Genomic DNA, 14,156 nt, shown 5'->3' with positions numbered 1-14,156 from the left:
ACCCCATTAACCTCGAAGAAAAAGAGTTAACAAAGGTATGTTATACCATAACTCTTATTTTTTTTTTGTCCCTATGTATTTGAATAATGCCACTTGTTTGAAAGGGAACTAATACTTCATATATTTTAACTTTACTTAGAAATTCGGTTTTGGAACTAGGAATGCTTGTTTTTTTTTTATTTGAGACTAATAACCAATATATGTATTTGAATGACTTGTCAAGTCTGTAGCTTGCTGTCATTTTGTTGGGGCTGAGAGCAAAGGTCCTTGTTGATCTTGTGTATTAAGGTGAGTACACTCTGCAAAGTTATATCTGCAGAACGAGTGATCTGCAGATATATCTGTAGATGATGTCACTTAACGACCATCATCATCCAGGCAGCCGTGAGTCCCACCGCGACCCCCTCCCCGCGGCTGCATGTGTACGGGCGATTGGTAGATTTCCCCTACACACTTGCCGATGGACAGATAAATCTGTTAATCGGCTGTGCAGCTGATGCGATATGTCTGGGAATGACATTGTTCAGACATATCGCTGGTACACACTGGCCGATTGATCGGCCAATATATCTGTCAGTGTGTACCCAGCTTTAGGTCTCTGCTTGATTAAAGGAACCGCAGGTTTCGGAGTAGTAGGTGGCCACATAAGTACTAGTCTGTGTTTAAAACCTCAAGGGTATGTGAGTGATTATGTTAAACAGCAATAACTGCAAAACCTGTATTGGTCCTAAAATAAGAAATGCTTTGCCTTAGGTTAGCACTGCCTCTTTATACCACTGGTAGGTACCATCAGACTTCACTGCATCAATTAAGAGCGCACACAATTATTTATTTTCAGCTCCCCTTTTACATTTTTGCAACTACAGGGCCATACCCCTGACTGTCTCATGATATAGGTAGGAGCAGAATAGTCTGCCTGTTCTTTATGTGACTTGTATTTTACAGGGGCGAGACCGAATAGGGGCACCAAGATGGGGAAAAAGAACAAGAGAGCATCTGATGCCTCCTCTTCCTCAGAGGAAGAAGAATATGTGGTAGAAAAAGTCCTTGATCGGAGGGTAGTTAAAGGACAAGTGGAATATCTTCTTAAATGGAAAGGATTCTCAGAGTAAGTAATCTGCATTTTACTATGCAAAATGTTGGACTTTGTATCCCAAGCTGCTATGTTTTTTACTGGAAGTCTTTTGTACTATTTTCTTATGTTTTCTGTACTTTGTAAGGTGCTGTGGACTTCTTATGGCACCATATAAAATGTAATAATCCTTATACCTTTGTGGTCAGCCCCTCTCACTGTCACAAATATTACATCATTCAGTTTGCAAAAGGTAATGCGAATCTGTTTACGCAACTTCATATCTCATGACATCTGCAAGATGATGTGACAGATGGTAGCAGGCCAGAGACTACTGTCTACATCCGCCCCCCCATGAATGACAATTGAAGAGAGGCAAGTTCTACATAAAGACCCAGCTTTTTCAAAACTTTGAGAGAGAGAGTTGATAGAGAACAAAGTACCAACCAATCGGCTCCTGACTTTCATTTTTCAATCGGGGGGGGTTCATGAAAGCTTGGAGAATTATAAAATTGTGAAAGAAAGTACCAACCAATCGGCTCCTAAATGTCATTTTTCAAACACACCCTGTAAAGTGGCAGTTAGGAGATGATTGGTTTGTATTCGTTTTGATAAATCTAGGCCACAATCTACTAAAGATTGTATGTATAAAAACAGTGTAAAGTGACTGAATCACTATTGGGCATGCCTGTGAATGCTGTTGGCAGATCCCCTACACTGATTGCTGTAGAGTTAAGTTCAGTTAGGTCCTCAGTAACACTGGTCCTCACTGGCTTGAGATGTATCAATTCAATAAGGGCTGTACGCCATGTTTCACGGTTTGGCATTACTTCAGAACACTTTCTGGTGCAGCTTTGATAAAAGTTGTATAACTCAGCGAAGTCACTGTACCTTCATGCTTTATATTTTGCTGATGTAATCCAGCACATGTATGGGACAATATCTGTATGACATCTTCTACTTAGAGTCGCAATATCCTAGAAATAAGGAACAGAAGAGAATACATAGTTTCATCTTGGTCAATGTGAGGAACTCTGCTACATAAAGTAATGAGGGTGGGAAGGCTGTGGTGAGTGCAAGGTTAGATGGGAACTGTTTTTTTAAATGTGTTCAAGTGGCTTTAGGCATGACCCTCCAAATAAAACCACCTCTCCAGAAAACCCCAAGTATTTGGTTCATGTGTGAAATTAATTCATATGAACTAGCTGTTTATATCAGCCCAGTAACCAGGTAACTGGATTCTACTCACATTTCTGTAGGCTGGTGATTTGTTCACTTTTAAACGTTGTTTTAACAAATCAAATAAGAAAACGTGATTGGGATTGTTACGGTGTCCAAATTTCTTGTCACATTTTAAAATACACTTGTTTAGATGTTGCAACGGCCAAATTAGAATCAAAAATATCTAATACTATGAATATAGTAATTTTTAAGCTATAAGTGCAGCATAAAATGTGCTCTATTTATCTTCAGTTTGGTACCTAAAAATGTGGTGGTGTTTTATCAAGATTAAAGACCGTTATGAGCGCTAGAAGTGAGTGTGCGCTTTGTTTGTTTTTATTCACCCTAGGGCATACTAAGCTGCAAACATTTTATAGGATCCATTAGTTTGTTCTAAATTAAGTTAATATATGAACTCCATTTAGAGTTAAAAACAAACCAGTACTTTTTCCAGCCGGGTGGCATCCAAAAGTAGCTGGGTGGGGGGCCTTTGCAATTATGTGCGCCAGGAAAAGGGGTATCTCACAGACCAATCCAGCACGACATGTCTCAGGCTGCTCCCCCACTGGCTCTCAGTCAAAAGTGCCCATTATGCAGTGCCCCCTGTAGTTTTCCCCTTTACGCATTGCCCCCTGTAGTTTAGCTTTGCCCTTATGCAGCGCCCCCAGGCTGGCCCCTTTATGCAGCGCCCCCAGGCTGGCCCCTTTATGCAGCGCCCCCAGGCTTAAATAGTGCCCCCAGACTGGTCCCGACCCCAGCCCTTACCTTTACTTGCTGGCCACTCGCCGCTGCCTTGCGCTGACTGGATCTAACGTCTAGCGCAGTGCATCACTGGGAACGCTGGCCTCTGAAGTGATCGGAGGCTTCTTTAGCCTCCGGTCACTTCAGAGGCCAGCGTTCCACAGCGGGGGTTGGCGGGGAAAAGTGCCGGGTGGCAGGCTGTTTCTGCCGGGCGATGCACCCGCAGAAAACAGCCTGGGGAGAACACTGGGTGGGGTTTACACTTAAAGTGAACCTGCTTCTTACTAGATTCAGTAGTTTTAGGGTTTCCCATATTGCAAAGTGGCCACATATATTTTTGTGTGACCAGCAGTTCCTGACAGTCTATCGAGTCCTGGGCTGTATTTTTTTAAATACAGTGCATAGAAGGAAGCCCTGGTCTTGCCGCTGTGTTTATACTGGTTAAATAATGTAGCAGCAACCTTTACTGAATCACTACCCCAATTACTAGTGATAGATTATTGCCTTATTCCTCAAACACATCACATTAAAATCTTCATGGCTTGCATAAACAGTTCAAATATCCAGTCAGTGATAAAGAGGTCACACCACCCATCTGGTCAGCACTAATAGGGACAGCTACTCTAGTGCGAGGAAGGGGAATAAAATCAGAAGATAAATGTAATATTTAAAGCCTTAGTTTCAGATTTTCCTGACCCACTAAAAAAATGAATGTGCGATAACCTTTTCATTTAATGTTCTTCTCTCTTCTCTTTTAGAGAACATAATACGTGGGAACCGGACAGGAATCTGGACTGCCCTGAGTTAATCTCTGAATTCATGAAAAAATACAAGAAAGCCAAGGAGGGTGAACCCAAACCCAAGACAGAAAGCACCAAAAGAAAAGCTGGGAGTGATGATATAAAGGCCAAAAAGCGGAGGGAGGTGAGACCTAAAACTTCCAACTGACGAGCACCAGCCAACCTAGTTTTTCTACTTAAAATGAATGTAGCAAAATAGAGGTGCACACAAACAGAGGGAGGGGTAATTGGAAAGCCCACAGGCAAAGTACAGAGGAGAGAGGAGTAGGGTGTGGAACTCACACACACAGAACCAGTAGGAAAGGGTGAAGCCCTGGTTATATTGTACTAGTCTGTTCTGTAATGAAATGACACTAATAGTAGCACTTATTCAGTTTTCTGGCTGAGTGGCGGTTTCTTGGTTCTATTTGCGTGTGTTTGATAATACAGGGAGCACTGGAGGAGTACCGTGAGCATCTTGGACTCTGCTTGTGCTTTGTCGGTGTGAATCTGTGGAATGCTTCACTTACTAGTTTCAAATGTTGTTGCTTTAAATTGTAAAACCTTAGACAAATGTATTTATATTCAGTTTAAAAATAAACTTCACCAACTATTCTGAAGAAACAGCTCCCAATAATTTTTATACTAGTAGTTTTTTGAGGACAATACAAGTTGCAGGTTAACATTGGCAACTGGAGACTGCTTGTGGGTATATACTCACCTATGAGTCTAATACATTTTGCATAATGCTTTGAAACACAGGTATTGAACATATTGGCATAACAATTGTCTGATTTACACCTGTAGTGACCTCATTTTCTATTATTTTACCTGCGGCAGAGCAACGATATTGCACGAGGATTTGAACGGGGTCTTGAACCTGAAAAGATTATCGGTGCTACAGACTCCTGTGGAGAGCTTATGTTCCTTATGAAATGGTAAGTACAAGTAGTCTTCTGTTTAGTTCATCCAGGTATCATTAATGCAGGCGCTCTGCTGAAATGTAAATATTGCAGTTGTAAGTACAGTTGTCATAGAAGTAGGAAATCTGTAAAAGGCAATAATGTAACAACACAATTGGTGTTAAGGCATTAGGATGGTTCCTTTCAACCTTGCAAACAGATTTTAGCTGTCAACACACTGCAATATCACACCAAGGAGTCTATTCATTATGTTAATTATCGGGACCCCGATAATTAACATACTAACTCGCCAAAAGGGCCGGAGCATTGCATCGTTGCTCCAGCGTGGAGACATCTGATCCGAAAATCAGCTGTCTCTGCGACTGGCTTTCTTTTTGGAGCAGTGAGACAAGTGCGCAAGTGTGACCTTAGAGGTCATGCATGCACACAAGAGCCCTGACATCCGGCGGGATCTTAAAAAATCCCTTTTTGCGACCTGGGGCTCGGAGAAGGTAGTGGGAAGCACTAGCCATCTGAAGATGGCGAATGCTCCCGCAGTCGAGCTTCGAAAATACTATTGTAATTCTTTCCCCATACTAGTGTATGGAGACAAAGGGCCATTCCGCGCGAGAAAAGTAATTATTTTACCTAATTGATGAATGGCCCGATGTTCATTTTCACCTGCTTTTTGTAGAAATTAAGTGATGTTGAATAGACCCCTAAGACGACATAGGCACTAGGAGGCCACAAGGTGGTAGTCTGATGCTGTCAAGTGTGTTCCCATACATTGTAGTCCTTCCTCAAGCAATTTGAATTGGGATAAATCCCCCTCTTTTTAAAATAAATAGTTCTTAACTCTTTGAACGGTCAGTGCTGTGTAATGTCTTAACGCTTTGGCCATACAGAACATCATCCATATGAGTGACGATAGTGTAGTGTTGTAAATAATCTGAATGCTGTGTATCAGGTATGTGGAGCTGGGGAACCATTTTTAGATGATAGTCTAAAATATTTTAGTGTTTACTTGTTCTCTTGCAGCTTGTAATAGAGAAAACACCCACTAATTCTGTATTAATCTGTCTCTCTCTCTACCACAGGAAAGATTCTGATGAAGCTGACCTGGTGCTAGCTAAAGAAGCCAATGTGAAGTGTCCACAAATAGTTATTGCATTTTATGAGGAGAGATTGACTTGGCACGCCTACCCCGAGGACACAGAGAGCAAAGAGAAGGAGGCTGTGAAAAGCTAAAAATGCTCTTTTCACATGTGTGTATAATTTTCCCTGCCATCTACACACACATACACACACACAGTCTCCCCACACTCCTTACTTGCCCTGGTCCAAGTGTTATCAAGGGGGGAGGGGGGGAATCATTTTTATTTTTTTATTCTGTACACTTAACCCTTTTGCCCTGATTACACTCCAGTAGTGGCATTTGCACCAAGTGTGACTGCCATAACTTACAAGACATGGCATATTCACCACTCTTGGAGAGACGCACTGTAGACATTGCTTGCTGCGTGCTGCTACATTTTCCCAATTTTTAAATTAAGATGAGGAAGATCTAAAGTGGTGGATAAGGGTTTAATAGTAAATGGTTAACTTTGTTCAGTGTTTGGTAAGTACACCCAGGATCAGTTGTGAGAGGACCTCCCTCTTTTGACAGTGAAGAGTAATGTACTGTGAAGGGAACCTTGCTGCTTGTTGTTGGAGAAGACTGTGTTTTGTTACTTGTTCTACATACTATTATTATTATTATTTTTTTTTTTTTTTTTTTAAATATCTATATCTGTGTACCTTGATGTTGGGTTCTGCATTTACTTGTTTTGCTTCCCAAGATTCTCTCTTAATACGACGACGAGGAACTTCTCAAGTAGCGAGTCTATCCCACTCTGTAGGAGACTTTTGTATATTCATAACCAAAGTGTAAATGGAAAGCACTTTGAGAAAGACACTGTATTTGGGTCCCGCAATCTGCATTGCGAAAATAAGACCTCAGAAGTATTTTGTAGGGGGTGTTATGAGACAGTGTGGCTTTTTGTATGTGTGGTTCATTCAATGTGCCATATATAGTGATAGAATGTCATACCTTTATAATATCCCTGCGTGAGGCACAGAAGTGCCAGAGTATTGATTCCCAAATAGAATGTTGTAGTCATGTGTCTTCAGGATACATACATATATATATGTGTGTATGTAAATTAAGCACACGGTGGCTTACAAAAGTATTCAACCCCTGAAGCCAGTCAACTGATTTGTCTGTATTACACACAGATTGTTCCTGACAGTATTTTTATTGCGAACCAGTAGGCTTTTAGGGTGGAATTCAGTTGTTTAGGCTTCCACGATAATTAATGGGTGCCCGATGGACCAATTAATTTGTTCCAGGTGCCCATTTGCTCCCAAAAGTACCAGGTTTAGCAGTGTATATCGGCTAAACCCATCTAAAGTCCTGCCCTCGATGAGAAAAATTCAGGGTTCGGAACACTTTTTTCACACATTTCTGTTCACCACCTTGGGAGACTGCGAGCAGAAATGCCAGCGCCGGCAGTACTTGCGCCTGAACGGCAGAACAATTGAATTGCTGCTCTAAGGTCCCCACACAACAATTGAATTCCCTTTTTTTAAACTCCTAATTCATTATTTGTTTGCAGATTTGAAAAAAAAAAACAAAAAAAACTGCAGAGGCGCCAACTCTCACTATGAAGGAGCTACAGAGTACAGTGGCCGGGAATGGAATGAAGGTGCAACAAATGACCAGATCTGATGACTTTTTAAAGGGTAGAATACTTTTGCAAGCAACTGCATCTATACACACACAAAATATACTCATACATTTAAACCACTTTTGGGTTTTGATACAATTCTATTACTAAAGAAATGAATATGCTTAACCCAGTACATTTAGTTTCTGAGCATAACTTCAATTTATCAACAGGATGACATTAATGCAAAAGGTGTGAAATGTGACTTTCAGTTGCTGCGGGTGCAGTTCCAACATCTGTCAGTATGGTTTCAATAATGTTTATATAAAACTAAGTTCATCATGTGGTTTATAAACATGTTTGTGCATTATGGAAGGTGGAAGATGCAACAATCTACTAATAGCGGGAACTTATTACATGCTCTGGTTGCTATAAATGAGCCTACTTACATGTGAGCATGAAAACACAGAATCTGAATATTACCAAAGTATTGGTCTACAGCAAAGAAATGTGCTTTGAATTAGACGGTTAATAAACTATCCTAATACAACAGGGTTTGTTTTTCTGTCATGGGCTCCATATTAAATAGGAGGTTTTTATTAGTTTTAGACCTTATGGTAATTTGTTGAGTAATAGTCTTTTTAGTAGTATGCAATAGCTTTACTAAAGATGGTAATGGGGACTTACAAAATAATGAAATGAATTATGGTTTTATGAATGAGGACATTGTGGATAAAAGCATGAGGTTTGTGTATTAGTTGTAGCTACCTACAGAGATAAATAACTTACTTTAAACAAATCTGCATTATGGGGTTTGTGACCGGAGTTGAGGCTCTGCCAGTACCTCATTGCCTGTTTTTATTTGTGGAACTGTTTGCACCTGGCATGCATATGCATGGCATCATAACCTGCCGCTATATATAATGCCCATAGACTGTGGGTATTGTATAGCGGCAGGTTATGGGTGGATTCTGGTGACCTTGTGCCAAACAGTGGCTTCTGTACAGTAAGAAGACTTATTAACATAGAAAAGAAGTAAAATAAGAAATTGTAGAGGATTAGACTTCTGAATCCATATACATATAATTGTATATGCCTCACAGTACTGAGGTCGCTGGTTCGATTCCTACCATGGCCCTGTGTGGAGTTTGTATATTCTCCCCGTGTTTGCGTGGATTTCCTCCTGGTTTCCTCCCACAATCCATAAATATATTGGTAGGTTAATTGGCTCCCAACAAACAAATTAATCCTAGTGTGTGCATGTAGGGAATATAGATTGTAAACTCCACTATGAAAACTGGTACAGGTTGAGTCTCCCATATCCGAAATGCTCGAGACCAGGAGCATTTCGGATATTGGTTTTTTTCCGTTTTCAGAATACCTGAGGCCAGGGTACTGTGTGAGTCTGGGTGTGTCACGGGAGGCCTAGCGGGAGTCGCGGGGGGGTCCGGCGGGTGCCGCAGTGGGTCCAGCCTGTGGTGCAGGTGTAACAGGAGGCTGGATGTATGCTGCAGGGGCTCTGGCGAGTGTCGGAGGGATTTCCGGCGGGTGCCGCTGCTTGTGTAACAGGAGGCTGCAGGGGGTACGGCGCTTGTCACTGGATTTCCGGCGAGTGCATTGGGTCCGGCAGGCGCTTCGGGTGTCACTAGAGGTCGCTGAGAGGATGTCAGTCAGATGTCGCGGGGATCCGATGAGTGACGTGCTGTCTGGAGGTCTCTGAAGCCACACCCACCTTCTAGTCATTGGCCATTGACACTAGTGACGTCATGACGTGGGGGCAAGTCATGACGTCACGGCTGCTCCGAAATATTCCGGTTTTTGGAATATTTCGTTTTTTAGAATATACGGTTATGGGAGACTCAACCTGTAATAAAAAAAGTAATGGTATATGATGAGGTAAACAAGTCTTAAAAAAAAAATACAAAAACAATTGAATAAAGTTAAAAAAACAAAACAAAAACACATTACACTTTTCAGCCCTGTAAACGTGTCCCAGTAACTGCTATAAGTGAAGACCACTGATGAAAATACATATTGCCCACTTAACACTGCATTAATCATGCTAACGCATAATAGAGGTTATTGATCCTGCAAAGTCTATAACGACAGATAACATGTCAGAATCCGTATTGGACCATGGATGGAATCTATATATGCCATATCTATGCTCCATCACCCTTTTACATCGGTTCTATTTTGTCTATGTTTTTATGGTGTGTGCAACTAGTAGTTAAGCACCTTATTGTATTTAATCTCTCTCTCTCCTGCTCATCTCTCTGTGATCTGATTATTAGCCAATCCGGTCATGAAACTGTTCCCAGCAGGAGAGGAGTGTATTGATCATGTGGGAGGCAGTGCCCTATCCATGTGTGTGTGGTTATGTTACTAAAGATAGGGATGATGGTACAGGGGGCTGTGTTATGAGCTGCAGTAGGAACCGGAAGCTACATAAGCAGAGTCCCCAATAGCAGATTAGTTGTGTTAGTCTCCTGTTCCAGTTACGCAGGAAGATTGTATTGTCATTCACAGCTGCATGTAATGGGAGGTTATATATGCAATTTATTACTATAGGGATCAATAATTCTTGCCATCCGCTCAAATGCAGGAAATAATTCCATTGTGTCCTTTGCTGTAAGCATGTGTTGTACTGTCTGTCAGATATGCTGCTTAACACTAAAGGGAAGCATTATCAAATATTGCAGAGAAATAAGTTTCCAATCCGCTTCGAACTGTCATTTTCTAGAACAGCCTCCAAAATTAGTTAGAAGCGGATTGGTTGGTACTTTATCGCTCCTTTTTCTCAATGATTTGATAAATTTCTCCCTGAATAACATGTCTCTTTAACTGGTGTATTTTGCAGTGCACTGTTGATTCACATTTGAAAGGATATGCTTCAACATCCCTGGTAAATTAAGGTTTATCTGCTTGTTGAGCACAAGCTTAGACCACAAATGGTTAATTTAACTCTGGGGTAGTTTATATGGAATGCTAAACTGACACATTAGATGGATTATATAAAATATATTTGTGTTTTTATATGAATCTAATTTGCTCAATAGTGTTTTGGGATGTGTACTTTTTAGTGCCTCTGACTAATGATGAAACAAGAGAACCTGGAGGAAACCCATGTAAACATGGGGAGCAAATACAAACTCCACAGTGCTGTGAGGTAGCATTGCTAACCAATGTGTCACTGTGTTGCCCCACAGTTGATAATCTGAGCAGATGTAACGTAAACCAGATAGAAGTTAGAAGTGTTTACAGACAGTATGCTTTTGGATTGAACAAGATAATTTTTTTTTTTTTTCTTTGTCCCATTCACATTTTTAAAAGCTCAGATGCACTTGTATATTCATTGATACTAGTATGATAAGCATTTTACACCCATGCTCTGTGCAGCTTGTAAAGTATGTGGTTTTGTTATCAGTTTTTCCTACGTAGCCTAATAGATGTTGAATATAGAAAGTCCTTTTATTCCACAATGTCTTGATATCCTTTTTAAGCCTGAGACATCACTTTTAACCAATATGTACTTGGTTTGTTTTTAAAGTAACCTCATCTTAACATTTCTATGCTGTAATCCATACACTTTGTTGCTGCATATTTGTATTCTTCAGATTCTGGATTTTATTAAATAGTGTTTTCACTTGTTTCCATTTTCCTTTATTATTGCAGAACTCTGATTCTGCGCTAAATGAGGTCGTGGTCTACCCCTAATGCCACCGTGTACAGATAAGATGGTTGCAGTTGGTAAATACTTCTGCATGTTATGATTAGGGCAAAAGTGTTTTGGAGTTGTTATAGTGGTAATGGCAGGTCTTATTACCAGCTATTATATAACACATTCTAAAAGTATTGGCCTCCAAACAATGATTACCAGCCTAACTGAGCGACTCTGGAGCAGTATAGAAAAGCAGCACTTTTTATTTTGTTAATTTCCATTCTCAATGCAGGTTTTGGTACATCATCTAAACTGTGTCCTCTTGCTGGGCATGTACTGTCCGATAAAATGGTGAGGAGACCTTTCCCCATTCCTCCCATGTGTGGGAAATGTCAGACAGCCGACCAAAGAACAGATCATCGCTGACCGATTGCAGGCCATACACATACAGTTATCATCCCAATGGACCTGATTTATTGCATAATATATACCCGGCTTTATTGATGCCTTAGTTGGTGTTCCAGCCTCATACTTTATATTGATTCCAGTAAAATAGTATTTTGGATTCAATGTGGAGGAATTCAATTGCTTTTTACGCGCCCACACCTCCCAACTGAAGTGACGGGTGATGGTGTGCAGGGCGCGCGTGCTGCGGGCAGCCATCCATTATCGTTAAGGTCAAACCCAAAATGCAGGTGATTAGCCGCATAAAGCCAGGTGTTATAAGGTTAAGGTGTCCAAAAAACCCTGCTCTGGTCTGATTTCTACTCGCACTTTAGGACGCTGCGAGCAAGATTCCGTGATAAGTAATTTGCGCCCAGCAGAATAAACATTTGAATAGCTCTGAGTGGCCAAAAATAATTGAATTCCCCACTCCCCCCCAAATTTTTTTTAGCTAATGTGTTTGTTCGCAAGAATGTAAAGTGTTTGAATTTTGTCTCATGTAACTATACTACAATAGCTCCTGATCTGTTTTTGTTTAGTGTAAAGCAGCCTGTGCTCATACCCATCCCTTACATGTGTGATTTGGGGGAGCAGTGTGGTTTTCTGCAGTAAGGGAAGCATTATATCCCAGGCATAAGATGGATCATCGTTTTGTCATAGTTGGTCAGATAAATCTGATACTGACAAGTTTTTCACTTTTTTTTTTTTTTAAATGGACAACTTTATTTTATGATATTATGAACTGCTCTCTGGGTATAAGTGTTTCACAACTTTGCAATTAAATATCATTGATTTTTGAAGAACCTTACCATAATCTGGTACATTTTTAATGATTATATTTCTACTGGAATTAACATCCATGGGGTAACAGTGGTCACAAGTATCAATAGAGTGGACCTAAAACATCTGGGTCCCCAGCCTCTGCTATCTTACGGTATAATTGCACATTGGATCAGAATCAATTAAGGTCTTCATCCAATAGAACAGTAACTTGTGTACACAATCTGGAGCAACGGACCAATGGATTACCACTAACATACAAATTCCTGCATAATGCTTCAACGTCTTAGGTACAATTTTTACTACTTTAGAAACGCCAGATATCCTGGAAGAAGAGTCAGTTCCTGATTTGCTGCAAGAGGAAGCCTTCGTCCCCATGGACCATCACAAACTCCTATATAACTAGTGTTGGTTTTAAAATAAATAAAAGAACCAGCCAATGCAGCATTAATTCTAGTTACCACTTGCATTAAATGGTTGCTGATGGGTGTATTAAAGGTTTCTGCACTCATCTCCGTTGATATAACAGGTGATTCCACCACAGACTTCAGCAGTGTTTAATTTTGGCAAATTTTCCTATCCTTCTGTGCTCAACAGAAGGATGCCATTTACAGGACAGTACTATTTTAAAAACGATGTAAGCCTCTTTAAATGCCAAGTTAAAAAACTATTAATTTAGTGTGGAAGGTATGTTTATGGCTACATTTGCAATTTAAAAAAAAAAAAAAAAAAGTCAGTGTTCAGATTTTTGCTTTACGGCTTGTGTCTGATACCTACCCCACCGTATGTGCAGGGCCCTCCTGTATAGGCATAGCAGCCATGTGATAGGTGATCTGACTTAATGTATCAGTGGGGCTGCACTCATTCATTATAGTGTGCTATATGCCATATTAGTATCTGGCTGCATAGTAATGTGCGGTTACCCAAAGCATTACAATGAAAGGGATAGTGTCCATACAGAAGCTAACTGATTTGTGCTCATTTCCCTGTGGTGAAAGAGGCACTACAATATATCCCTAGCTCTAGTAGTGTTTTATGGAAGAGCTCCTACTGTACTCTAAACAAGAACAATGGACTGATTATGTTAATTAGATGTTCCTGAAAGTGTCTTCCCTGACCCCATATTTTCTATACAGGTGTCTATTTGATGAGAGATGTATGGCAATGGTCAATGTAAGTAGCCAGCTGATCTGTAGTCTGCATCCTGCCCGAGACTGTTCCTAAGTAAATAATGAACATTTCTATAGTGAAGTGTGGTCAGATGAGTACATATTACCAATGATTGGGGAAACCAATTCTGAATGCAATTTCCACAAATGAGATTTCACATAGAAAATTACCTTTTGTTAAAACTGTTACAATAAGCCTGTCTGTACAGAAATCCTTTGTAATTGTATCCTGTGTAAACAAAACAAAAAATATGTTAATTCTAAATTGATTCTCTATATTAAAGAATATGAAGTTGGTCAGAACAGTTCTTCTCTGGTAAACATTTGCTATTGTCACCCATAATATGAATAAAACATTTATTAAGCCACAGGAAAACAAAAACAAAACATGCTACCAGTCATAGTATATCCCCTTACATAGAAAATTCATTATTTTGTAAAATGCAGGGGGGCGAAAGCTATTTGGCCTGAGGACTGTATTGAGAGAGTATTTATATGAAGGAGTTGCATTTAATTTGATATAGCTTATATATATGTAAAATACCATCTGAAAAAAGGGACGTAGAAGGTATACCAAACTTAAGTCTTCATGGGGACTGAAGTGTGCAAAGTGGCGAGCGGGTGACCATTACATGTAGTAGGCATGGTCATGTCCTTCTCGTGTATCACATGCCCCAATCAC

At 40.3% G+C, this 14,156-nt stretch overlaps 1 protein-coding gene across 5 annotated transcripts in view; it reads left to right on the top strand.

Annotated features, from left to right (window-relative positions):
• Positions 1 to 13,777, top strand: part of CBX5 (chromobox 5) — a 48,199-nt gene extending 34,422 nt beyond the window's left edge. For 3 of the 5 annotated variants that reach the window (XM_088469202.1, XM_088469200.1, XM_088469201.1), the window contains exons 3-6: positions 946 to 1,108; positions 3,793 to 3,958; positions 4,654 to 4,751; positions 5,813 to 13,777. In XM_088469202.1, the coding sequence (XP_088325328.1) occupies positions 946 to 1,108; positions 3,793 to 3,958; positions 4,654 to 4,751; positions 5,813 to 5,963 (578 nt within the window). In that variant the 3' untranslated portion in view covers positions 5,964 to 13,777. The remainder of the gene's footprint in view (positions 1 to 945; positions 1,109 to 3,792; positions 3,959 to 4,653; positions 4,752 to 5,812) is intronic. The other 2 variants (XM_088469204.1, XM_088469203.1) reach the window with 2 other exon arrangements.
• The last annotated feature ends 379 nt before the right edge of the window (positions 13,778 to 14,156 follow it).

Source organism: Taudactylus pleione, unplaced genomic scaffold (assembly GCF_031769625.1).
Source record: "Taudactylus pleione unplaced genomic scaffold, aTauple2 ptg000089l, whole genome shotgun sequence".
NCBI classification, from domain to species: Eukaryota; Metazoa; Chordata; class Amphibia; order Anura; family Myobatrachidae; genus Taudactylus; species Taudactylus pleione.
This window is presented reverse-complemented; position numbering and strand designations above follow the sequence as displayed.